This window comes from Dasypus novemcinctus, chromosome 22 (assembly GCF_030445035.2).
Source record: "Dasypus novemcinctus isolate mDasNov1 chromosome 22, mDasNov1.1.hap2, whole genome shotgun sequence".
Classification (NCBI taxonomy): domain Eukaryota; kingdom Metazoa; phylum Chordata; class Mammalia; order Cingulata; family Dasypodidae; genus Dasypus; species Dasypus novemcinctus.
In genome coordinates this window covers 36,935,191-36,961,149 of record NC_080694.1, presented here as the reverse complement: position 1 = coordinate 36,961,149, position 25,959 = coordinate 36,935,191, and the positions used below count along the sequence as shown (strand labels likewise).

Genomic DNA, 25,959 nt, shown 5'->3' with positions numbered 1-25,959 from the left:
GAGATGGGTTTTCACCTTACACATTTTCATACATTTGACTTTTTCAGTACCAGTAATTTTAATTTTTTTTGAAACATCTATCTTAAGAGCTACATAATATTTTTACTTCTCCACTTAGGTTGTTTCTATTTTAATGCTTATAAATAATTCTGTAATAACCATCTTTCTGTATATATCTTTGTATATATTTCAGATTTTTCTGTAGTGTTTATTACTATCTGTCTGTAGTCACTATTGGTGCTCTTTTGTGAATTATTGTTTCATGCCTCCTATTCATCCATTTACTCTGTTAATGACTCAATTTATATGTACTATTTATATGCTAAGGATGTTAATCTTTTATCCTATTTGTTTTCACCTGTGTTAGATCTTTGAGAACAAATAGGAGTTAGCCAAGAAATCCAGCTGGAGAAGGACGCTCCATGCATGGGAAAATAGCAGCCCTAAAGGATAGGCAACTGAGAAAACTGCAAGTCTTTTCAGTGGCTAGAGGTTGTGGTCCCTGCGGGAAGTGGCACTAGGAGTGGAGAGAGGTGTAAAGAAGCTGGACTAGTGAGAGCCCTTCATCCGCGGCTCTGAGTGAAAACCTTGGGGAATTTTAAACAAGGACATCCATAACAGGCTCTGTTTTCAGCTACCCCAAAATTTAGAAACTTCGGACTCCTATGGATTTTCCGATAGTCTCTTCACCTCTCATTCCACTGTTGGTCACTGTTCCTTTTTTTTTTTTTTTTTACAATTTAACTCATTTTTCCTGCTTCTATCAGGAACTCTTTCCCATATGGTGATCTCAGCCACTTGTCTTTTCTGAAGAACATGTTTGGTGCTTGAACTATGCAGGGATACTTGCAGCAGATTGATTCAGTGAGCCCTTCGAGGTTCGTGGTGCCAGAGACAATTGTAGTAATGAAGAGCAGCTTGGCTTACACAAAGTACCTATCAAAGATTGGATAGCTGGACTCTCTAGATGGCTAGAGGAGGAAAATAGCTTGGGGTTGAAAATCACAGAGTGGAGTCAGCTGGATTCAGCTCCATGTCTGCCACTTATTAGACATATGATCTTGGCCTAAAGTTTTTAATCTCTCTGAATCATAGCATGTGAGAATTAAACACATAATACATATTAAGTACTTACTGTAATACCCTGTACATGGTATCTGTACCATAAACTATAGTTATTATTTTATATTTTGAGACCCTTAAAACAGCACTGCCAATGACTATGGAAAGCAGCCTTTTGCTTTGAGAATTTTTAAAATAGAAATTGAAGATTTCTAGGAAAAAAAATAAGATCACCCTAGAAATCTGAGGATGTACTTAGCTATACTACATTCAAGATCATCTGCTTAAAGTTCCCTTTATTTGTCTTTCCTTAAAGTATTTTTGCTCTAACCTTGGAGGTTAGTGTTTTAAAGGTAAATATCTTGGTATTGTCCTCTGGCTGTTAAATCTCAATGAATCTTCTCAATTTTCTTATAATCATTTCTGAGGCATTTTCTTCAATTATGATCTTAATTACCATTTCATTTCATTTTGTTCATGCTTAATATTCACAGATTCTGTCTTTGCCCTGTTCTGAATGTTAGTTTAATTTTTTCTTAAATATTTCTCATCAACTCATTTAATTTTTCATGATTTAAATTTAATTTCTACTTTGTCCTCTATCTGTTTTTTTATGATATGGCATTAACTCTTACTTCTTTCAGCTATGTACATAATTATTTTCTAGCATAACAATCCCTGGGTTTTTTTTTTAAATTATTATTATTATTTTATATCCCCCCCTTACCGCTTTCTTTTTGCTGCTGTTCTCTGTGTCCATTCGCTGCACATTTTTTTCTATGTCTGCTTGTCTCCCTTTGTTGCGTCATCTTTGCTGTGTCAGCTCTCTATGGCATACAGGCCATCAGCTCTCTGCGGCGCACGGGCCTCCAGCTCTCCACAGGGCATAGACCAGTTTGTCTTAACAAGGAGGCCTGGGACGTGAACCCAGGGCCTCCCATATGGTAGATGGGAGCCCAACTGATTGAGCCACAGCTGCTTCCCACAATCCTTGTTTTTTGTTTTGTTTTCCCTTTTTTTTTTTTTGCTTAAAAGTGGTCTTTGTAACAAATATACCACACTAATGCAAGTTGTTAATAATAGTGTGGTATGTGGGGACTCTTATTTTATGCATGATTTTTCTGTAAACTTAGAACTTCTCTAATCTAAGAAAAAAAACAGCAGTTTAAGAGAGAAATCATGGGAAGTGGATGTGGCTCAAACAATTGGGCTCCCGTCTACCATGTAGGAGGTCCAGGGTTCAATGCCCCTTCTTGGTGAAGACACACTGGCCCGTGTGGCGAGCTGGCCCATGGGTAATGCTGGCCTGCATGGAGTGCTGGCCTGTGTAGAATACTGCCCCGGGTAGGAGTGCTGGCCCACGTGGAGAGCTGGCAAAAGAGACACAGAGGAGAGACAATAAGAGACGCAGCTGATCAGGTTCCTGAGGTGGCACAAGAGATGATCTCCTCTCTCCCTTTCCAGAAGGTCCCAGGTTCGGTTTCCGGAGCCTTCTGATGAGACTACAAGCAGACACAGAAGAACACACAATGAATGGATACAGAGAAGAGACAATGGGGGGAGGAGAGAGAAGGGGGAGAAATAAATAAAATAAATCTTTTTTAAAAAGAGATAATAAATGCAGTATGTGGGCCTTAAAGTGGTCAGTATATCTTCTATATTGTTTATTTTTTATATTTAAAAGTCAACTTATTGAGGAATGGTTTACATACAATAAAATGCACTCATTTTAAGTGTGTAATTTACTATTTTGACAAATAGATAGGCCTGTGAAAACACCACCACCAAAAATCCCCTTCATTCCTTTGTTTTCACTTTTAATGGTTTCTTTTTCATGTTTTTATGTATAGATTTCATCCCCTAGCAGATCCTAGCCTTTCTGAGGGCAATAACTTTGTTATTCTCCACAATATCCTAAGCACCTGACATAGTACTTACATAAGAGGCATTTAAAATATATTTCTTGAATGAAGTCTCATTGTGAATTTTGTAGTTATTACCTTTCAGAGGTTATTTCAATTTTGGGGCTGAAAACCCTTTTTTCATTCTATTTCTTTGGGTGTTTCTTATTCTTTGCTGTGTTTTCCTTACTTACTATTGCTGTTTTTCTTGATGGTTTTTTGATATTGGTTGTGATCGTGGGGGATGATTGAATATAGGTAGTTAAGGGAAAGAAAGGAATTTAGGGTTTTTTTCATGTGTCTGACCCAGGCACTGGCTGTATAAAGATGCTCTTACTGACGGAAGGAGATATTGGCCATTGGGGGTAAGGGGAAAGGAAGATGATGCCTTCAGTTTTAAATTTGAGTAGAAGAATCTGGGTGTTTTTTTGGGGTGGTTTTTTTTTTTAGGAGGTACCAGGGATTTAACCCATGACCTCAAACATGGGAAGCAGCCACTTGACAACTGAGCTACATCTGCTCCCCAGTAAGAGTTGGTTTTTTCATTTATTTGTTTGTTTGTTTAGGAGGTATAGGGGATTGAACCTGGGCCCTTGTACATGGGAAGCAGGTGCTCAACAACTTGAGCCACATCTGTTCCCTGTAAAGTATTCTTGTTGACAAGTCCAGATGTCAGTTGGGTTATATGAATTTGGAACTCAGAAAGGAGGTCCACACTAGAGAGAGTTGGTAGTCAATGGCGTATATATAGTAGTTGAAACCTTGGTCATGGATTCAAATCCCATGGGAGATTTTATTAGAAACAAAAGAGGTCTACATATGGAGCTCTAGATAATGCACTGGCTAAGGGGCAGCAGGATGAAGTGAACCCATAAAGGGGACTGGGAAGGGATATCTAGAAGACATAAAGACCAAGAGGAGAAATCCTCTGGCTTCAACTAATGGGACTCTCCATCAATGAAGTCAATATACCTAGGTAGAGGATTGCAGATGCTATCATTCATCTCATTATAAAACTTGTTGGTTTTAAGAGACTTTATTATTACTAAAAATTACAGTGACTTTTTAAATTACCTACAATTGTGATCTTTGTATGTGCTGAGTGCCCTTTAGATATTAAGCCTTGAGAAATCTTAAGGATTGACCTGTAAGTGGGCAGATAACAGAAACATGGTGGTGTACCAGAAGGTATAGTCAGATGACATGGCATCAAAGATGTATCTGAAAGGATCAGTAGGCTCCAAGAACACATGGCACTCTCTTCCCTGTGGAATATGGAGGCATGCTAAAATTAAGCAGCTTCCTCTTAGTGGCACTGGGGTGTGAAGGGGCACTGTCTTCAGGGCAAGGCATGTTTCAGTGAAGGCAAGTAGGTAGAGAATATGTTCTTGCAACTGAAGGTGTATGGGAGTTTGCCCAAGGAGGACAGTAGGAATGGTTGAATTGTTATGTTCCTGGAGTACTCAATTTGGGGTTAGGAGGAACAGAGAAAAGCACAGATATTTCAGACCAACAGAGAATTTAACATTTGGGATGGTGATGAAGGGTGACAGAAATGAGAGGCATTACAGTAACTGGCTTTTCCAAACTGCACTTTGGGATTCAGGTTCTTGATGCTAAAGGAGATGTGAGCCTCCATGTGCTGTGGAGACTCTGATTTTAAACTGCTTTTGGCTATCAGTGATCCCAAAGGGGAGAGAGTGAAGCAAGACTTTGGCAGTAAGGAGCTTTGATGGCTACCGCTTGCTGTATTGCTTTGGAGCTGGGGAATCGAGGGATAGAAGGCTCTCAGAAAGGAGTTTTATCCTTGCACTGCTGGAAGGACAGCCAGTAGAAGGACACTTGGAGATCTAACAGCAGCCCGAAGGGGAAAGGCAGGGGTGGAAAAGGAAAGCCAAATGGGAATCTAATGAACTCTGCAAAGCTTCAGTGGGATGGAAGAAGAGTGGTAGTTGTGTAAGCAATACTTCCTGTTTTTGTGGCTAGGTCTGTTTTTCCCATTGGGTAGCTGTTGCTTCTCTGTTGCCCTTTATGTGTTAATTTTTCATGCCTTATTTCAAACAGCATCTGGCTCACATTAGGTACATCCTAATGTGAGGCATTGCACAGCAGCTGGCTGCTATTTTCATTGCAGCATCTGCACAGTTTTCTTTGAAATGTTCTTGCTCCGTGACATAATCAAGAGGCCAATAGCCAGAATGTATTCAAGGGTAAATGGTCTACATTAGTAGCTGGCAAAAAAAAGATACAAATAATCAAAATCAGAGCAGGAGCAGATTTGAACTGATTAGGGGTTAGTCCTCTCCTTCAGAATTTAAATAGTGAGCCAGATTTGTGGTTGCCTTCACAAAATTGTGATCATTTGAAATCAGAACTCATGCAACTGAGAAATAAGCTGTTCATGAAATAGTAGCTAGTTTTCTGGTTCTGACTCTTAGGGCAAAGGAAAACATCTTATGTTTTAGGTGGTGCTCCTGGGAGGAGTAAGAAAGAGAGGGTACCACTCCATCATTCATTTCAAAGGTGCGCCCAGAATTGAAGTATCATGACTCAGTTGTTTAAACCACATCCAATTCGAAAATCTGGCTAAAGCTTCATTACTTTAAGTATGAACTTTGGAGATTTGGGAATACAAGCAAGAATACGTAGCAGAATTGTGAGGCCTATGGAGCTTCTGCTCAATCGGTATGAATTGTTAAGTGTCTTAAACTATCTTCTAATTTTCTTAACTTTTGGAAGAAGTTAGAGCTTCATACCTCAAGCAGTACTCCTTTATCTATAGCTGTTCTGTTCTAGTTGCTTGCATTTAGGAAAATGAGTTAGTAATGACCACTGTTGCCCATTTTGCTTTTCCAAAAAGCCCAGGCAGCATCCTGAATGAAGAATTAAAACAATGGACCATTCCCTGAGGATGAATTCATGTTATAAACCAATTCTGTATATGGAACAAAATATTAGAATTAAATTATTTTGTCTCCTCCCTGCACCCATCACTGCCATAAAAGAAACCGTTTTGGAAGAGCATGTGGGTGTGAAGAAGAGTGATATTGTGTTATATAAATAACTGCTATGCTGTGCTAGAAAATGTGCCAGAAATTGCTTTTTTGCTTACCTAGCTATCTGAAATCTTGTTAGGTTAACAACTACACATGAGCAGAATCAATGTTTGATATTTTCTCTTAGTAAAATCCTCCCATATCCCTTTATGAGTAAACAATCCCTAGTTAAATTATATAACATCTGCTTGTACATAGATTCCATTTATAATCATTGTAGCCCCTAAACTTGATATACTGAGCACTCAAAAGCTTCCAATTGGTTCACGAAGGTTTATGACTAAAGTTTCTTGGCACTGTCATATTCTAAAAATGCAAGTTCTTAAACTGTCCACTTTTCTCCTTTGTGGTTTTTATTGTTATCAGATTTGGGTTTACTCTTGCTTGTAAATGCATATAGACTTGATGTTTGAAAAGTTAATTGTTTAACATTTTTACTTTAGAAAAACGTATCTAAAACAAAATTAGGCCTTTCTAAAGTAAGAAATTTTTGTTTCTTATTAAATAATAAGAAATTCATTATTATCATATAGTAATAATATATATTATATATATATTACTATCATTTTCCCAGTGAATTATTTCCCTCTCCCAATCATCCCCCAACCCTCAAGGAAAATGTTATTCCCCTTCTCTCCTTTCTTTGAATTTCTCATTTTTTTCTGTTGCTAACTCTCACTAATCTTATCCAGTGGGTTCTGCAGCTCATGTTTAAAGTTAACAACCGAGCAACCTGAAATCACTAAAAGACCAAAGGAAACCTGTCTGTCAGGTCTGGCTGGGCTGCTTCTCCTTAGTCCTTGTCTTCTAGGCTGGAGTAGATGACTGGACCCAGGGGTGGAGGGCGTGGCCGTCTGGCTGTTGGAGTTTGTCTGCTTAATGACCATTGAGGCACTTGCAGATCTAATTATACGAGTAGTCGCTGGAGGGGGGCTCCATGGTAGGAACTGTGGATGCAGGATGAAGGCGAGGCCATGACCTGAGGAGGGGAATACCACGGGCATGAAGGTATAGCACGAATAGCAAGAATAGCTTTCACTGATGGAGCCTTTCCATGAACTAGGCTTTATGCCAAATTCCAGACACACATTCTTACACAGCTTCATCCTTACAACCAGACTGAAGGTCGGGGGTACCATGCCTTCTTTGCAACTGAGGAGACATGGGTTTACATCAAGAAGCTTGCCCAAGTGCATACAAATAGTAGAAACTGGAACAAGAATTCAAACACAGACCTGTGCAATTTCAAAGCTGTGCTCATGAACTGCAATCCTGTTCTGCATATCTGGGGCTGTGTATGTGTGTTGTGTGTGCGTGTGTGCACACATGTGTAGTCATGTGGATATGCTTTCAAAATGGTGGGGGGTCCTTTTTGGCAAACCACTTCCCCTGTGGTAGGACCCCGATAGGGATCACAATCTTACAGTCTATGTTACAGAAAAGGAAATGGCAGCCAAAGCTATAGGGTGGGGGTTGGAAAGCTGACCCTGGTCCAGCATAGATCTCTGTTTCGGTGCATGTGTATGGGATGCATCACTTAACCTTGTAATTCTTGATTTGTCTCTTTATAATACAATAAAGTTCAATTATCTTTGTAAATGGTGGAAAGCCAGATGTGAATAACTCAGTAATCCAAGGCACATTTCAGAGGCAGTTTGCCATCTGTATGGCACTGATTTTCCTGAATCTGTTTGCTGAGTCATCCCAAAGTAGTAATGGATAGACCTGTCCCAAGAGTAAAGATCAAAGTTATCCAGAGAGGAATATTATATAATTCAAAAGGAATGCTAAAAGAACTTAAAAGCATAACCTCAGACAGCCTGACACCTCTTTTTTTTTTTCCTCTGAATTCATTTAGAACTTATGCTATCAGGAGGATAAGAGATGCCTTCAGAGAAAATAAAAATGTAAAAGATCCTGTAGAAATTCAAACCCTAGTGAATAAAGCCAAAAGAGACCTTGGAATAATTCGTCGGCAGGTAAGATGGTTCATTCATTTACTCAGTTTTTCATTAGAGCTTTAAATGTTGACATATATCTCTTGATTGGACATTACTGCTTTTGGTCTTTATGATTTACACAGCGAGATCATGAAACTATTCCGTTTACACATGAAAAGATGATTAGTTATGATACTGCATTCAAGGAGAACACAAAAGAAAGTATCAGCTTTCCAGTATTTCCAGGGAATGCATGCTTCTGGGATGCTGAATTCTCATGGTTTACTAAAGGATGATGCTTTAAGTCTGGGAAACTTTAATATAACTATTTTTGTTTTGGTTTGATTTTTGTTTTATAATCTGAGTCTTTGTAAATAAAGATATATTGCATATTTATATATGGACAAATGCCAAGGAGTAAAAATATATTCTACTTTTCCTAGCGTTCTTAAATCATAATTCAAGGTAAATATAATGTTCATCTTTTGTTGAAGACTTTGTCATTGGTGATTGTATTAGTCAGCCAAAGGGGTGCTGATGCAAAATACCAGAAATTGGTTGGTTTTATAAGGGGTATTTATTTGGGATGGGAGCTTACAGATACCAGGCCATAAAGCACAAGTTAATTCCCTCACCAAAGTCTATTTCCACGTGTTGGAGCAAGATGGCTGCCAATGTCTGTGAGGGTTCAGGCTTCCTGGGTTCCTCCCTTCCAGGGTCTTGCTTCTCTCTGGGTTCAGGGTTCCTCTATTCCAAGGGCTTGCTTCTTCCTGGGCTCAGGGTTCCTCTCTTCCTGGGGCTTGCTTCACTTTCCTCTCTGAGCTTATTTCCCAGGGCTCCAGCTTAAGGCTTCAGCATCAAACTCCAACATCAAAAACCCTCAGCTCTGTCCTTTGCCATGCCTTTTATCTGTGAGTCCCCACCCAGGGGACTAATGATGTGGCCCAGTCAAATCCCTAATCATAATGTAATCACACCCAGGAACAGACCAGATTACAAGCATAATCCAGTATCTATTTTTGGAATTCATAGCCATATCAAACTGCTACAATGATGAACCTGGATTTTTGTGCCACATGGGAGGTAAATCTGTAGGTGTAGATGGTGGAAGGCATAGTTGCTTAGGTAGTGACCCCAGGAAGGACCCTATAAGATGTGTGTGTATTTTTGTTTTGTAGAAGAGCCAGAGATCACCTTGGTTTGTGCCAGTTTTTCTCTTTCACATAAGGTGGAATGGAGCATCTGCAGCAACATGGTCTCCTGGGCAATGTGAGATGTCTGTCTGTGGAATTAATTAGGAAGTCAGAGGCTGAACTAACCTATCTGTTGGTTTTCTCACCCTCTAGAAATATCACCCTTAGAAACAATAACTCTATAACCTCCATTTCTGCTGCCGTTTTTTTTCTCTTTTATTTGCAATAATTTGTTTATAAAGTTTACACTTTTCCATATGTTCTGCTATACTGTTTTAGAAAGAGCTTCTTACCATCATCAAGAGATGATAGCTTGTCTGCCGTTATACCAGACTATGATTTTTCTCTGAACCCTTCTTCATGCTTCACTCTCAATAGAATTAAAATCAGAAGCCATATTAAAAACTGTATTTTTCTTTTTATGTCAAGATTCAAAGTCCTGTTATATTGCCTAATTAATGGAGCAGTCCCTTTTAAAATAACACTTGAGATTCTGATAACCCTCCTTGAGTTCTCTAGTTATCTAGCAACAGAATAACTTTACCACATTCATACAAACTGAGGAAATGATCTTTAACTAAAGACATTAAAAGATAATAGGATAGTCAGAAAAAAGAAACCAATCTGCACATTTGCACATACTTTGATAAGGGCAGAAAAATGAAACTACTTTTTGACAACTCTAAAATGATGGCATTTTCTAGTCATCTGTGGTTGAATTTTATGAGATCCTTTAGCTCTGGAACTGGAAAAACAAGCAGCCTGAGTTCTTGTTTTGCTTCAACTGAGAAAGATTCAGCTCATTGGCACCTTTGTGGGTAGAATTTGGCGAGAATCTTCAAAACTGGCTGGTTTTTATCTTTACTGTAAAGCTGTTCAGAGTAGAAACAGCTTAGAAAAGAGGACCTTGTTAATAATCTGATATGTCTCTGTATGACACATCTTGATTTGAAGTGCTGAAATTACCTTTTGAAAAAAAGACTAGACCATGGACCTAATAGACATCCCCATTAAATCCACATCCTCATCAGACATCCCCGGTAAATTCACACTCAAAGCAGACTCAAATTTTATGGGCCTCTGTCCCTCGGAGTAGCTGGACCAGTATGTCTGGGTCAGAGTGCCCTCCCCAGGAAAGTCTCACACCAGTACCTTTCTTGCTGGCTAGCAAACGCTCACTGCCCATGGAGGCCCAGCAGGCCATATTACCCTTGGTAGACCAGCAGGCTGTCATATCATCCCTGAACATGCTCCTCAGAGAGACCCTGAACCTAGAACAGATTCTCACTCCATCGGAGAACTAGTCAGTCAGTTGTCTGTCAACAACTGTGCTATTCAGATTCTGTTCACTTCCTCTTCATGTCAAGGCTATTCCTGAATCTAAGCCTCACATTTGCTGTAGTTAGAACATGAGATATGGTACACTTCTCTGTAAGCTGGTGTGGCACATCTCTATATGTTGACCTTGGCTGACGATTTTTTCTTTTTATCACTTTAAATATGCCTTCCCACTGTTTTCTTGCTTCCATGGTTTCTGATGAGAAATTGGCACTTAAATTTACTGAAGCTCCCTTATATGAAACACATTGCTTTTCTTTTGCAGCTTTTAGAATTCTCTATTTTTGGTATCCGACAGTGTGATTATTACATGGCACAGTGTGAGTCTATTTGGGATTATCCTATTTGGAGTTCATTGAGCATCTTGGTTGTTTATATTCATATCTTTCTTAAGTTTGGGTCTTTTTCAGCCATTATTTCTTTCAATTTTCTCTCTGCTCTTTTCTCTTCTTTTGGGCCTCTCGCAGTACATATATTGGTATGCCAGATGGTGTCCCACAGGTTCCTCAGGCTCTGTTCACTCTTCGTCCTTCTTTATCTTTCTGCTTCTCAGACAGCATGATTTCAGTTGTCTTATATTCAAGTTCACGAATCTTTTCTCACACCAACTCCAATCTGCTGTTGAACCCCTCCAGAGGATTTTTAATTTCGGTTACTGTAGTCTTCAGCCCTGTTTGGTTCCTTTTTTTATAATTTCAGTCTCTCTCTTGATATTCTCTTCGTGTTCATCTATCTTTTTCTTGCTTTCCTTTGGTTCTTTGTCCATATTTTTCTTTAGCTTTTTGAGCATATTTAGGACCTTTTTTGTTGTCATTGAAGCCTTTGTCTCATGTGTCCCAGGAATGGTTTCTAATACTTTAATCTTCTCTTTTGCCTAGGTCATTGCTTCCTGTTTTTTTGTATGTTTTGTAGTCTTTTGTTGAAACTTGGACATTTTGGTATTTTAATGTGTCATTGCTGGAACTTAGTATCTGAGGCATCTGTTCCTTAGGCTTGTATCCATATAGTGTTATTACAGAGCTTTCCTTGAATGCCAGGAGCTCACACAAAAAAAAGAAAGAAAGAAAAGAAAAAAAAGAAAGAAAACTCCTTTTCCAGTCTTTGCAGACTGACTTTGCAGATTGACTGTGCAAGCATTCTCCTTCATAGCTTATCCATACAGAGTTTAGAGAAGTTCAGGCCAAGGCGTAGGGGCCTTGGGAATGCATGTGTGGTCCCCATTTAGGAGGAAAGGAATATCCCCTCTTTCCTAGGAAACAGTTTCCTCAGAGTCCCAGGCACTGCACTGTGTGTCCTACAGCCAGCAAGCCATTGATTCAGGCAGCCACTTGGCTGCTTTCCCACAGCATTCTGTAGGAGAACTCTGTGAACTCCTTCTACACACAAGGCAAGTTCAAGTGAGTCTCTCAGGCCACTACCAGACAGACTGGGTCAGACATGCATATTCTCAGTTTGTGCACAAGGGTTACTCTGCTCCCTCCAGAACCAGGATCAAGAATCTGCATTAGGAGTGCGGGAGCAGGACTGCCAGACAAGGTACCACAAGATCCTACTGCTTTTAAGAAACCTTTTTCTTGATTCAATGCTTGCCCTGTTACTGCAGTCCTTTAATAGTTTTCTGGAACTCTAAGAATAGATGTACTATTAGCTTTTTGCTGATTATTCAAAGTATTGGGGTTGGGATGTGGTGGGGATGGAACCCCAAAACATCCCGCTTGCCATCTTGATTAGGGTGGAGATTCTCTGCTCTTCTCTTACTGCCATCAGCTTTTCTTTCTTTTTTTTTTTAATTAATTAGTTTGTTTTTAATGTTGCATTAAAAAATATGAGGTCCCCATATACCTCCCCACCCCCCTCACCTCACTCCTCCCATAACCACAACCTCCTCCATCATCATGGGACAGTGATTGCACTTGATGAATACATCTCTGAGCACTGCTGCACCACATGGTCAATGGTCCACATTACAGTTTACACTCTTCCCCAGTCCACCCAGTGGGCCATTGGAGGACATACAATGTCCAGAAACTGTCCCTGCAGTACCACCCAGGACACCTCCTGAAAATGCCCCCACATCACATCTCTTCTTCCCATTCCCACTCTCGGCAGCTACCTTGGCCACTTTCTCCATCTCCATGCTACATTTACTTCCATTAATAATCACATTAGTTCCAGAATAGAGTATCAGTAAGTCCACTCTAAACTATACTCTATTCCTCCATTCTGTGGACCCTGTGATAGTTATGTCCACTCCACCTCTGTATTGAGAGGGTGCTTCGATCCCACTTGGATGATGGATGCAATTCTCCTGTTTGCAGTTGTAGGCACTCTTGGCTCCCTGGTGTGGTGGTTGGCCTTCTTCATCTCCCTGTTAGCTGGCTGGGGTAAGTCCAATAAACCAGAGGGTAGGAATTACAAGTCTGTTGAGGCTCAGGGCCTGGCTATCACATGGACAGTCCAGAGATTCAGGTCCCCTGAGTATACACTAAACCCCAGCACCAACCACAGGTCCGGTAAAAGTGACAGGAGAGGCTTGTGAATAAAGATCACATCTGAGTCCAATTCCATCACACTCAGGACCACAAACTCCAAAGTAGGGCTAACTGACATGGCACTGAACTCCATCTGCCATGACCATAGAACCTGTGGGCCTCTGTAGCCCTCAGAAGAACTAACACCCAGGGTTGTATCTACTTTAGCTGTCTCTGGGACTCTGCTGAGGTGTGCGTAAGGGCGACCCCTCTGATAACCTCCTGGCTCTTTTATGAAGACTCATAGCCATATAAACTCATTTGTCCTTTCCATTTCCCCCTTTTATTCAAGGTCAAAAAGCATTTTTAACTCCAGATATTACATGTAGGCTGAGATATTCTGTTGGTATGAGTTGACCCTTTTATTCAAGATCGTTCTCCAGCCCTATCATCAGCTGGTACTTGGTAGTAATCCCTCAGTGCCAGGGAGGCTCATCCCCAGGAGTCATGTCCCACGCTGGGGGGAAGGCAATGCATTTACATGCTGAGTTTGGCTTCAAGACTGGCCACATTTGAGCAACACAGAGGCTCTCAGGAGGTAACTCTTAGGCACCCTGCAGCTCTAGGCCTAGTTCTTATTTCAGGCACATGGGCCCACAAGCATGCCATCAGCTTTTCAGCAATTGTGATTTTCTACCAGAGTGGCTCTTCTTAAATAAGATGTGTTTTGTTTTGTTTTGTTTTGTTTTTTAATGCCACCAAAAATGCACTTGAATTATAGTTAGGCCTATCAGAGGGGGGGTTTGGGGGGGAGGGGCGGTGGTGGCAACCTCAGAACATTTACAACCCAAGCTTTTTTTTTTTTAGTTATAAAAAATGAATATTTTGTTGGACTTTTTTTTTTTCGCTTTTTTTTTTAAAGCAGTATTTTTGAAATATAGTCACATACCATACAGTCCATCTAAACTATACATTCAGTGGCTTTTGGTATAATCACAAAGTTGTGCATTCATTACCACAATAAATTTTAGAGCATTTTCATTACTCTAAAAGTTGAAAAAAAAATCTTCCCCTTCACAGTCACTTTTAAATCCATCTATCCTTTCCCAGCCTTACATAATCCCTAATCTAATTGCAATACTGTAAATTTATTTATATTTACAGTTTATCTAGTAGTCTATGTCTGGTTTCTTTCACATAGTATAATTTTTATAATTTTAGAATTTCTGGAAAATATTAATATATTACTCTTCACTACAGTGCACTGCTTGCTTTAGGTGTGATTTTGCCCATATACTACCCTATTATTTGCATCTTGTAATATTAATGTACATTTGTTCCAAATCCAGGAAGAACATTCTTGTATTTGTACTATTGACCACACTCATCTACAGCAACATTACCTGTGCTATGCAGTCCCACATTTCATCCTCTAGCTTTCCTTCTAGTGACATACTCGACCCTAAACTTCCCCTTTCAACCATAATCACACCCACATATTAGCATTGTTAGTTAACACTCACTATAATGTGCTACCATTTTTTTAAATTAAGCTATTCATATAGTGGATGCCTCAGACCCAAATTTATGAACCTGCAGTTGTAAGTAATTAAGAGTAGAACACGTTAGGTTCGGCCATTAGAGCTACAGCAAAAGGATTGATATGCCATGTAGCATGCATTTTTGTTAATTTGTGTGTGAGATGAAGTGTTTTCAGTGTTTCTTATGCTTAATTATTCTTTTTGTAAATCACTAAAGCAAAGTAATTTGATCACTTTATTGGCCTTGTGGATGCTAATAGGTGAGAGTCTCTGAAACTGTATTTTTTGTCTTTTATTTGCTCCTTCATAGTTTAGTCTTTAAAATAATCATTGAAGAGAAATGTCCATCAAAAACTTTTTGAATGCACTTTGTTTGGAATGAGAAACTAGTGAATAGTGACTGTCTTCTGTTATGATGATTCATTTGCAATATCTGTTCCAGTGCCCTAGCTGGTGGTTAACTTTTGAGTTAAAAGTGATATTTTACCCCACGGTTTTCCTCTTTTTAGAACAGCCTGCTAAAAGGCAGGATTGCTCCAGGTCCTTTGTAAAAAGAAAGTGATAATGTACACTGTATCTCTCTGCATGTATACCTTTAACTTAAGTACGTTCTTCACAGTATAGGGGGAATTTCCAAAATTTACTTGGCTGTCATTCTGATGGAATAATGGGAAACCAGTCCCTAAGTTAAGGACACAAAATATATGAAAAGATTTATTCCTAGTCATTGATTTTTATTTTAACTGGGAAAATTAAAGTTTAAATTAATTTAAATTTAAATTAAATGCTTCTGACTCTGGGGTTGGAGCATTGAAGGCTCAAGTCATTTCAAGCTTGAACAAGTGAATTTATATGTGAGCCTTCAGTTTCCTTATCTGTAAAACAAAAGGACATGCTCTTATTTCTAAGGCCACTTGCAGCTCTAAAATACTATAATTCAACGTTTCACATAAATATCTGCTCTCTTCTTTATTTGCAGAAACTACTGATACATTTCAGAGTAAAGTACTCTATGCCCAGCTTTCCTTGACCATTTTTCACCTAAAAACTTAACTCCACAGAGTTTAGGCTATGGATAAGCAAAGCTGTATGCCAGCTCTGTATATATACCATCATAAATTCCACAAACTTCTCTTGGTTTAACCTCTCTGCTATGAGGAAAGTCAGAAAATTGAATTATTTTATTAATGTAGCTAGCACCTCTGCCTTTCCTGGTAGAAGATATGCTACTCGTACTTTAGCATACCTGCGATCAGACCATATTCTTCCAAAGAAGATAAAATAGTAGGTGAAAAGCGATAATGTGATAACTCATAGGCAAAAGAAAGATTGAAATGCATTTCCCCAGCCCCACCTTAATGTTAGCGTGCTTTTTTTCTCCTTCTATCTTCTCCCTGCTCCCTGGCTGGCTTCTTGTCTATATTAAGTGCAATCTTTTAGATAAATCAAATAGACTGTATGGTTTGAATTCCACCCCCAGCTTTTCTTTCCACAGATATTTATTGAGCACCCACTCTTTGTCATATAATTATGAGTTGACTTTATAAGCTCTTTGGAAACAGAGATGGGATGGAATTATGAGGTCCATTAGAACTCGTAGAAGTTCTTTCTCATTTTGACTCTTTGGAGACATACCCCTCCTCTCTGTTCCACCATCCATCTGTTCTCTCACTTAATTGAATAGAAATAGAGTTTAGAAATGTATTCCAGCAGCACTCTCCCCTATGCCTACATAGATCAACTAAGATTAGACCAAAGGATCAGTCTACATATTTTTAAAAATAATAATAATAAAGCAGTCAGAGGCAAAGGAGATTTAGGTACTCTGTCTTGGGTTTCAATAAAAACCCTCAGGAAATCAACATGAATATACAGTGACGGAATTGCTCCCAAAGTGAACCCTGTATCTTTTGGCTATATGAGGTCTTTCAATATATATGAAAAATTCCTCAGCTGCTTGTAGAAATTTAAGAAAACAGGATTGTTTAATTTTACAACTTAGCCTGTGTATGACATTCATTTTTTCAGTCGTTCAGTAATGTAGTTCCTCTGCAGCTCTAGAAAAGACCTCATCCTCCCAGAATTTAAACTAATTTCCTCCCTCCCTGTTTTATATAGGAATTCAGGTAAATCCCTGAGTCTGGGACAATAGTATTCCCATAACTGGCATTCCTGTAAAAGAAATGCTTCTCAATTGTTTGGAGATTGCCCATTATATCTGTTCAATTCCTCCCAAGGTTGACAGGCACAAAACCAGATTCCACTTCCTTTCTAGAAGAAGCCTATTTCACCTCTGCATTTTTCATATACAACAAGAGTTCTTTCATACATCTCCATGTACAAAAGAAGTGAGGAAGAAGGCAGTGACCATACTGTTTATAGGTAGCTTTGGTGAGCATATCATTTGGGCATTTTTATCATGGTACCCATCCTTCTCCATTTTGTTCACCATGGTTGTTCACTTTGGAATGCCTTGAAGAATATTATTGTTGCTAAAGCGCTTAAAGTTGAAGTAGATGAGACAGAAAGGACACCAGTCTCAAAAACAAGAGACAGAAGTTCTAGTCTCAACTCAGATAGCAAATGAGTCATTTGCCTTAGTTATCACATCTGTAAAAAAGGCGATTCATTGATGATGATGATGGCAACAATGAGGAGAGGATGATTGTTGCCAGGGATGAGTCTTTGCGGCAGACCCTGCACTAAACTCCCTGTGTTGTCTTAGTGTCTCCTAACAGCAACCTTGGGAGAAAGGTGCTATTATCCTCACATTTTAGGTGAGGAAATTCAGACTTAGTACATTAGAACATTTCTCCTGCAGTCACAGGATCAGGAGAATGATGGGCCCACAGCTCTTTGCAATCATAGCCGTGGGTGGCTTTATCTTGACAGAAGGTAAACTAGGTGAGTGAAGAAGGTAAGGCATGTGTTTCATTCCTCTAATTGTCCATTTAAAACTCTTAGAAGAAGGTAACCACTTACCTTTGGCAGACTCATAAGTAGCTCTATCCTTAGGAGCCATTCAGCTTCCTTAGTCATCTCTCAAAAACCTCTCTCACTCTCCCTCTGCCTTCAAAAGAAAAAAATACAAAAGCCACACTCTGAAAATGTTAAAGTTCAGCCACCTTATTTAAGAAGTGTTTGCTCAGAATTTCCCCACAGATCTGAAGGTTGCAGTGCCAATCGTGCCTTTTCTGACAAGCCATCACTGAAGTGCCCTTCAGTGGAAACCTTTTGATGCCTTACTTCTTGGCTTGTGTCCTTTAAAGTAATCAATGTGGATTCCAGTCATGCTTATGCAGAAGATACTGATGACAAAGGAACAGTGTCCCATCTTTTAGGAAGGGCAATCAAAGGGGCTCACCTTTGTTTGTGTGAGTGTGTGTTTCTGTCCCAGTATCTTCCACAGTGGCAAGACAATGGTGACCCCCAAGCCTGGGTGTCAATGACTGCTTGTACACATTTCCTGAGCACTGGAGATAAGCAGTTTAGTCTTCATTTTAGATTTGATGTGTTTCACCTGTATTTAGATGAAGGAGAGTTAGTTATGTTGGTGTCATTAGAAGGGTTTCTCCAAATTATGCATCTAAATACTGGGTATTTTTTTCCTGAGACAAAATAGACATGCTGGGTAAGATTAGTGGTTTTGAGCACTTGATCCTTTATCATGATATTTAAATCTCTCAAAAACATTATCATCATTCAGTTTTTCTACTGAAAGCAAATGAATGTCATTCTTAGTTGTACTTACTGTATTTTTGAAATACCAAAGCCAAAATGTTATAGCTTCCCCAATCTGGTAATTAAGGATCTATTTCCTGGAGATCAGTTATAAGTAATCACAAGGTCCTAAAAATTCTCTGTGATGTGGTGCCATAATCATCTCTGTTTTATCAAAGAAGGCTAGTGCAAAATGAAAGCAGAATTATAAACATTTTCCTTTTCTCCAAATGTTTCCCCTTCATACAGCCTGTGTTAGTCAGCCAAAGGAGTGCTGATGCAAAGTACCAGAAATCTGTTGGTTTTTCCAAAGGGTATTTATTTGGGGTAGGAGCTTACCAGGCCATAATAAGTTAAAAATTCCCTCACCAAAGTCTTTTGCCATGTGTTGGAGCAAGATGGCTGCCATCTGCAAAGGTTCAGGCCTCTTCCTCTTAAGGCTCCATGGTCCCAGCTTCTTCCAATAGCAGCTGTAGGTTGGGATAAGTCTCCTCTCTCCTAGGGCTTGTTCCTCTCTGGGCTCAGCTGCTCTGTCTCTCCACAAAGCCAGCTATAAACTATCAGGCAATCTGCTCAGCTCTCTTCCTGGAGCCTCTGCCATGTCTATGGAACCATCGCTATTCCTCTGTGTTCTTCTCCTGCATGTTTACTTCCTGGGGCTCCAGCTCAAAACTCCAGCCTCCCTTCCTTGCAGTGCAGTTTCTCAATGTCCTACTGATATGGCCCAATCAAAGCCTTAATCATTATTTAATCAAGTAAAAGTGAAACTCCTGAATCCAATATAATCTAATATGCCTGGAAGAACAGACCAGCTTCCAAACATAATCCAGTATCTACTTTTGGAATTCTTTTTTTTTTTTTTTTTAAGATTTATTTATTTATTTATTTATTTATTTATTTATTTCTCTCACTTCTCCCCCACCCCAGTTGTCTGTTCCCTGTGTCTGTTTGCTGCGTCTTCTTTGTCCGCTTCTGTTGTTGCCAGCAGAACAGAAATCTGCGTTTCTTTCTGTTGCATCATCTTGTTGTGTCAGCTCTCCATGTGTGCAGCGCCATTCCTGGGCAGGCTGCACTTTCTTTCGTGCTGGGCGGCTCTCCTTACGGGGCGCACTCCTCGTGTGTGGGGCTCCTCTATGCGAGGGACACCCCTGAGTGGCACAGTACTCCTTGCGCGCATCAGCACTGCCCGTGGGCCTGCTCCACACGGGTCAAGGAAGCCCGGGATTTGAACCGTGGACCTCCCATGTGGTGGATGGACACCCTAACCACTGGGCCAAGTCCACTTCCCTTTAAATAATATCAAACTGCCACACAGGCCATGAGGTGCCTCCCTTCTCCCTACCCATCTCACCTCCTCTGTGTAGAGAAAAGAGCACCAACTTGGAAGTCAGAGGGTCTGTCACTAATTAGCCATAGCATTGCCTGCACCCTCCAGGGCCTCATCTGCAAAAAAAGTAAGGCATTGGTTGGATGGATTTCCACAATCCCAAATAGCACAAGACTTGTCTTCATAAACCTACTGTCTCTGACAACCTTGTTATTAAACAAGCTTTGTCAAGGGTAGAACTGGGGTTTCTTTCCACGGCTTATTGCACTTCGCTAATAAGCAGATGCATTCCAGAATTGTCGCCAAAGACATGGTCACACGTGATTGTCACACATGACAAATACTCATTTGCCGACGGCAGGCCTGGGAGCCCCAAGGCCTGGGCCTCCATCCCAGCCACCCCACCGCTGGCAGGCGGTCCTCTGTGCGCCAACATCCTCCCGTGGTAATGGCACAGGTGCTCCACCCAGCGCAAAGGCCCTTTTCAAGCCTAACATCCTGTGACTCTGAAAAGGATTGATAATGACTGTTTGATCCCAGAAACAGGCCTGCGGATGTGAAGTTTTGACCGAGAGTGAGTTATGTCCCTGACCTTCTCTATTTACTGAAGTGACTTTAAAAAGAAAACTCGCCTGCACCGACCTCCCAGGCGAATGCGTTGTGTCGCGCATGCGTGGGAGTCACTGGCTTACCTAACACTCAGGTTATGTAACGATGGCTCTCTGCAGCTGGCCACAGCAGCAGGGCCTATCGGAGAAAAGCCTTTGGCTGCATTTTTTAAAATCTTGTTAACACCCCAGCTCATGGTGCTTTCCAGGGGCCTGTGAACTGTGAAACCGAAGCTGCCCTTTCCTACAGGTGACAGATGGTGGCTACCTCATTTCCTAATGAGGTGTTCTTCACTGGGACTCAGCAGAGCTTCTGAGGAGTGGGCTGGGGGGAGGAGGAAGTAGAAAGAGCAAAAGTGAATTTGTCTCTCAGTGTGAACCAGAGTCTATCTTGGCAGAACCCAACTTAGTGTTTGGGTTGTTTTGGGTTTTTTTAAAATAATGCTTAGCAATTATTTAACATTGGTAGCTGTCTGTGTTTTTCATAATATTAAAGTATTTTTTAAACTAGAGTCTTTTTTTAAAACCCAGCCCTTTTCATTTCTACTGAGACATTGACCAGTTCCTCTCCTCCCAGGCGTTTTGGAAGCCAGCAGGAAAATGTCTTGATCCCGTCATCAGTCGGGCTTTGTGTCCTGCTTTTGCAGTCTTCCTGCGGCTTCACGGCCAGACGTGTCTCTTCAGCTGGACTGCAGGGTCCTCAGGGGCTGGCCTCACATGGTAGAGGGTACACTCGGTGGACTTGGTGCATCTCACCACCTCCCCTGGGGTGGCCTTCCGTGCCCTTCCTTCCCCTTCCTCTGGGCTACCAGAGCCCTGGCAGTGGCATGTTACGTTAGCCACTGCCCTTAGTATGGGAGCTTCTGGAGAGAAGGGTCATTTTCTTCCTCCCCATTATACTGCCTGCCCCTCAGCTGTAGTAAGCACTCGTGAATGCCTCAAAAAGGCACGACAGCTTGGCAGGAAGGCATGGAAGGAAGAGTTCTAAACTGCAGCTCAGACCTGGCTGCAGGCTTGGCTCTGCCTCTGACTTACTGCATAATTAAGGACTTAGTCTTTCGGATTCAAAGTTGTCTAATCTGTAAAGGAGATATACAATACCTGCCCATTTGCTTCTAAGTGTTTTTGTGAGACTGAAGTGAGATACTGTGCACTGACGCCCACTGAAAACAGCAAGCACTCACCAGTGAGTTGTACTCTCCCTAACCAGCACCTGAGTGAAAAGCCCTCTCTGGCCAGGGAAGGGGCCATCTTCCTTCCCAGAAAGGATGAGGTGAGGCTGCTGAAGTCTTGGTTTTCCCTCGTACTCCACCGGGAGACAGGAAAGGCAAGTGATGTGGTTTCAGGACCTGGGGAGTGTCTTTGTGTTTTTTTAGGAGGTACCAGGGATTGAACCTGGGGCCTCGTACATGGGAAGCAGGCACTCAACCTCTGAGCTACACTCAGCCCCCTTTATTTTTTCCCATAATTCTTTTAACAGTTTGAGCGCTAAAATAAATCCAAGTGGAGCTGTGCTACAGTTTGGTTTGCAACCCTAGAGCGTGCAGGAAGAGGGGTGGCTGCTGGTTCCTCTCCAGAGGCTTCTCTCCACTCCAGCCAAGCCGACCTGGGAGGCCTTGCCTGTCTGCAGTCTCTCGGGATAAGTACCGTGGTAACGCAGGCCTGACTTTCCGAAACACTCTTCAGTGATTTAGGGAGAACTGCGAAGACTACATTCCAAGTGACAGTCTCACTATGAAGTATTTCTCACATGCTGAGAAAAACATACCCACCAAAGAGAATTGGGAGGGCACGGGGGAAACCCTACCTATCCCACCGCAGACTGCCAGGCAGGGACAGGGAAGAAAGCTATAGGAAAATAATAATAGCAGATCATGCTGGTTGGTGTTTGAAAGTGCAGACCCAGGTACCATCATTTGAATAAAGGTGTCCTCAAATTCAGAAGAAGGTAAGCAGAACCAGGAGCTCGTGATAGGCCCAGCAGGCAGCTCTTCCAGACAACACGCTGTCACGTGGGAAGACCTGATCCCACCACTATCTTCTCAGCCACACTCATAAACACGGAGCAGTGCCGGTGCTTCTGGGTGTGTCTCAGCAGACCACTGATGACATTTTCCTTGTATTTCCATGATACTCCTCTCAGAGACTCTGTATTCTTAGCATCACTGAGTACTCAGTAGAATGCATTCCAAAGGGTGGGAGGTGGTGACACTGGTCTGGTATTTTTTTTCTTTTTTTTTTTTTTTAAAGATTTATTTATTTTTTATTTATTTCTCTCCCCTGCCCCCAGTTGTCTGTTCTCTGTGTCCATTCACTGTGTGTTCTTCTGTGACCACTTCTATCCTTATCATCGGCACCGGGAATCTGTGTTTCTTTTTATTGCATCATCTTGTGTCAGCTCTCCGTGTGTGCGGCACCATTCCTGGGCAGGCTGCACTTTCTTTCCCGCTGGGCAGCTCTCCTTACGGGGCGCACTCCTGGCACGTGGGGCTCCCCTACGCGGGGGACACCCCTGCGTGGCATGGCACTCCTTGCGCACATCAGCACTGCACATGGGCCAGCTCCACACAGTCAAGGAGGCCCGGGGTTTGAACCGCGGACCTCCCATGTGGTAGATGGATGCCCTAACCACTGGGCCAAGTCCTCTTCCCTGTATTTCTTTTCTAGCAACAGATGGAGACTTTATGTATATGTATTCAAAGAAAAGGAGGATGAGGAATGAGAGCTGAACATTTGGCTTCTTGGTTTATTAGGGCTATTTGTCCATGTAGAAAATACTTGCTGGATGAATGATATGCTTTAATTTCAAAGGACTGAATTATACATACTTGAATTTCTTAATAGTGGTTTCGTTTCATTCACTATGTTTATGGAATAACCTTCATCAGCAAAGCAAATCTTACTGAAGCTAACAAAATTTTATTCATTCTATGCAACAATAATTAAAACCATAACTAATTATAACAGTTCTCGGTTTGGGGGCAGTTGGCAGCCCTAACACACATACATGCTGGTGACAGTCTATTTGTATTTTCTTGGGAGAATTGGAGTGGAGTGTCCAAGGCCACTTTGGAAAGGCCTGCTGGAGCAAGTAGTTCTCGCAAAAAAAACCTGAACAAAAAAAAAAACACTTTGGTGCTGAGGCTGCAGGACCCTTCCAGTGTCCACGTCATTCTTCTCCAGTTTCGGGGGATGCCACGTGAGCCCCTTTAGGCTCAGTGCCAGGGTTTGCCTGCTTCTGCACATTCCTGCCTCAAGAGCAGAAGCAAACTCAATTAAGACCAGCACATTCCATGCCAAACCCTGATGCTATAACATTTACTCACCTCAAACACTGTAAATCATACATAAGCAAAGTTTTCCATTGTCTAAGTGCTTTGTAAGATTTGGAAAGAAAAAACATAACCAGTCTCCAACACAACCATGCTGTGCTTCCCCTAAGAAAAAGAAATTTTGTCTTGATTTAAAAAAAATTTTCCTCATAGGTTACGGTACACTTAGAATTTAGTTCAATTCAACTTTAAATTTTAAACTCTATTATGGAATGGGGACCAAAGTGTACCTGGCTTCTAGTGAGATGGCCAAGACAAGAACTTTTCATCTTATCCTAGTGGTTCTAAACGGTGTCTGTGTATTTTAAATGCTTTTAAAAATCCTGATTACCAAGCTATTCCAGACCAATTGGATTAGAATTTCTAGGGATGGGATTTGGGGCTTTACAGCTCCCCAGGTGATTCCAGTGTGAGGCCAAGGTTGAGAACAGTGGCTAATACTGAGCTAGGAAGGGACCCTGCGTGCATCCCCACCCCTCCTGGTACAGCTGCACAAGTGCATGCCCCCAGAAGGCAAGTCTTACAGACAAATTAGGTTTGATTTTTGTGATTACTGTCCCTGATCTCTGGTTCTCTCTAAATTAAACTTTCATCCTAGTGATTATTTTTATTCTATTGCAGTTTTATAAAGACTCAGACTCCATTTAATTCTTTTATAAATTAAACAATGAAACTTTCTCAAATTACAGCTGGAAATGTCATTGCTCCGGTCAAGCAGGATAAAGTACATCCTTGTGGTGCTCTTTGGAGTTCATGCTGATATCGCAAGGCAACATTCTTAGCAACCGAGTAGAGTTAACCACATTAATGCTCAAAGAATAGCAGAGGCAAGTTACTTAACAGGCTTTGGGGGCAAGTTTTAGTGTAACTGAGAGATTGCTGCTCATATAAATTGTAGCTCATCCATCCTGCACTTCTGGAAACAGAGTTGTTACTTTCAACCCTGCCATAAGAATATCTTTTTTTTTTTTTTAAAGGATGTACCAGGGATTGACCCCGGACCTTGTCGTACATGGGAAGCAGGTGCTCAGCCACTGAGCTACATCCGCTCCCTGTAGCAGGCATTTTTTTCAAGTAAGAATCCAAGTCCAGATTGAATTGTTAATGAATTTCTGTACGTTTTCTCCTTTTGAGGGCAATATATGGGAAGAAAAGGAAAAGATTAATAGATCTTCTACCAGAAAGATATTATAAAATTTATCCAGCACATAAGGATTGTTGATATGCGCATGGTCTGTACCTTGGTCCATTTTGAAACTCTCTGCCGACCACAGCTGAAAAATTGTTTGCCAGCACCTACTCTCAGGTCACCTTGGGACACAAGCAAGGAGGACAGTGAAAGCAGAAAAGGGAATTGGCTTTTGGGAGCAGACCCAGTAACAGCTACTAATGTAGTGGGTGAAATTTTGAGGCACCAAAGAAACTGGATATCAAGGCTTTAATTTGGGGTGGGTGGGCAAGGCCAGTGCACAAAAGTTTCCTCAGGGAGGTACCTGGCAATTTTCCTGGTGGGATTTTTTTCTCAACACCAGGACCACTCAAGGTCCAGCCCTATGATGGCAATCTCTGTGATGGTTTCAGTCTGGGAATAACCAGTGCTCCCTGGGGAAGGCCATTACTGTTTAGTTTTTACAAGATTACGTTACTCAACTTGCTAGAATATTTAGGGTATGCCTTTTTTTTTTTTTCCCTAACAGCTTTATCAAGATATAATTCATACACCATACAGTTTGTCCATTTAACTTGTGGTTCTTAGGATAGTCACAGAATTATACAGCCATCACCACAACCAAATTTACATTTCATCACCCCGAAGAGAAACCCTGTACCCACTCGTAGTCACTTTCCATTTTTTCAGCCCTCCTTTCTGTCTCTGTGGATTTGCCTATTCTGGGCATTTTATATAAAATGTAGACATACAAAAGACTGGCTTTGAGTCTGGATTATTTCACTTAGTATAATGTTTTCAAGGTTCATCTATGCTGTAGTATGCATCAGAACTTTATTCCTTTATATGGCTGAATCTTATTCCATTGTGTGGCTATACCACATTTTATTTATCCATGCATCAGTTGATGGACATTTGTGTAGTTTCCACTTTGAGGCTATTATGAATAATGCTGCTAAGAACATTTGCTTACAAGTTTTTGTGTGGACATTTGTGTTCATTTCTCTTGGCTATATACCTAGGAGTGGAATTACTGGAACATTTGGTATCTCTTTGTTTACCCTTTTGTGAGACTACCAGACTGTCTTTTAAAGTGGTTGCACCATTTTACATTCCCGCCAGCAGTATACAAGCGTCCTAATTTCTCCCTATCTGTTGCAGCACTTGTTATCTGTCGTTTTGATTTTAGCCACCCTCGTGGGTGTTAAGTGATACATGAAAACAACCAGATTTAGATGGGAAGGCTAACTTCTAACTAGTTGCTCTTAGAATATATGAAGAAAGATGTATTAGGGTTCTCCA

General features: G+C 41.0%; 1 protein-coding gene and 1 long non-coding RNA gene across 5 annotated transcripts in view; one reads left to right on the top strand and one right to left on the bottom strand.

The window, feature by feature from the left end:
* Window positions 1-18,018, bottom strand: part of LOC105744767 (uncharacterized) — a 28,834-nt gene extending 10,816 nt beyond the window's left edge. Inside the window, exons 1-3 of one of the 2 annotated variants that reach the window (XR_001117734.4) lie at window positions 17,867-18,018; window positions 17,485-17,572; window positions 15,297-15,377 (exon numbers count right to left, since the gene is read on the bottom strand). This is a non-coding gene — a long non-coding RNA (uncharacterized lncRNA). Of the gene's footprint in view, window positions 1-15,296; window positions 15,378-17,484; window positions 17,573-17,866 lie in introns of those variants that run through there. The other variant, XR_009182729.2, reaches the window with a different exon arrangement.
* Window positions 1-25,959, top strand: part of LYRM4 (LYR motif containing 4) — a 150,543-nt gene that overhangs the window by 34,304 nt on the left and 90,280 nt on the right. For 2 of the 3 annotated variants that reach the window (XM_004479211.5, XM_071210958.1), the window contains exon 2: window positions 7,878-7,998. In XM_004479211.5, the coding sequence (XP_004479268.1) occupies window positions 7,878-7,998 (121 nt within the window). Of the gene's footprint in view, window positions 1-7,877; window positions 7,999-24,466; window positions 24,564-25,959 lie in introns of all 3 variants that reach the window. The other variant, XM_071210959.1, reaches the window with a different exon arrangement.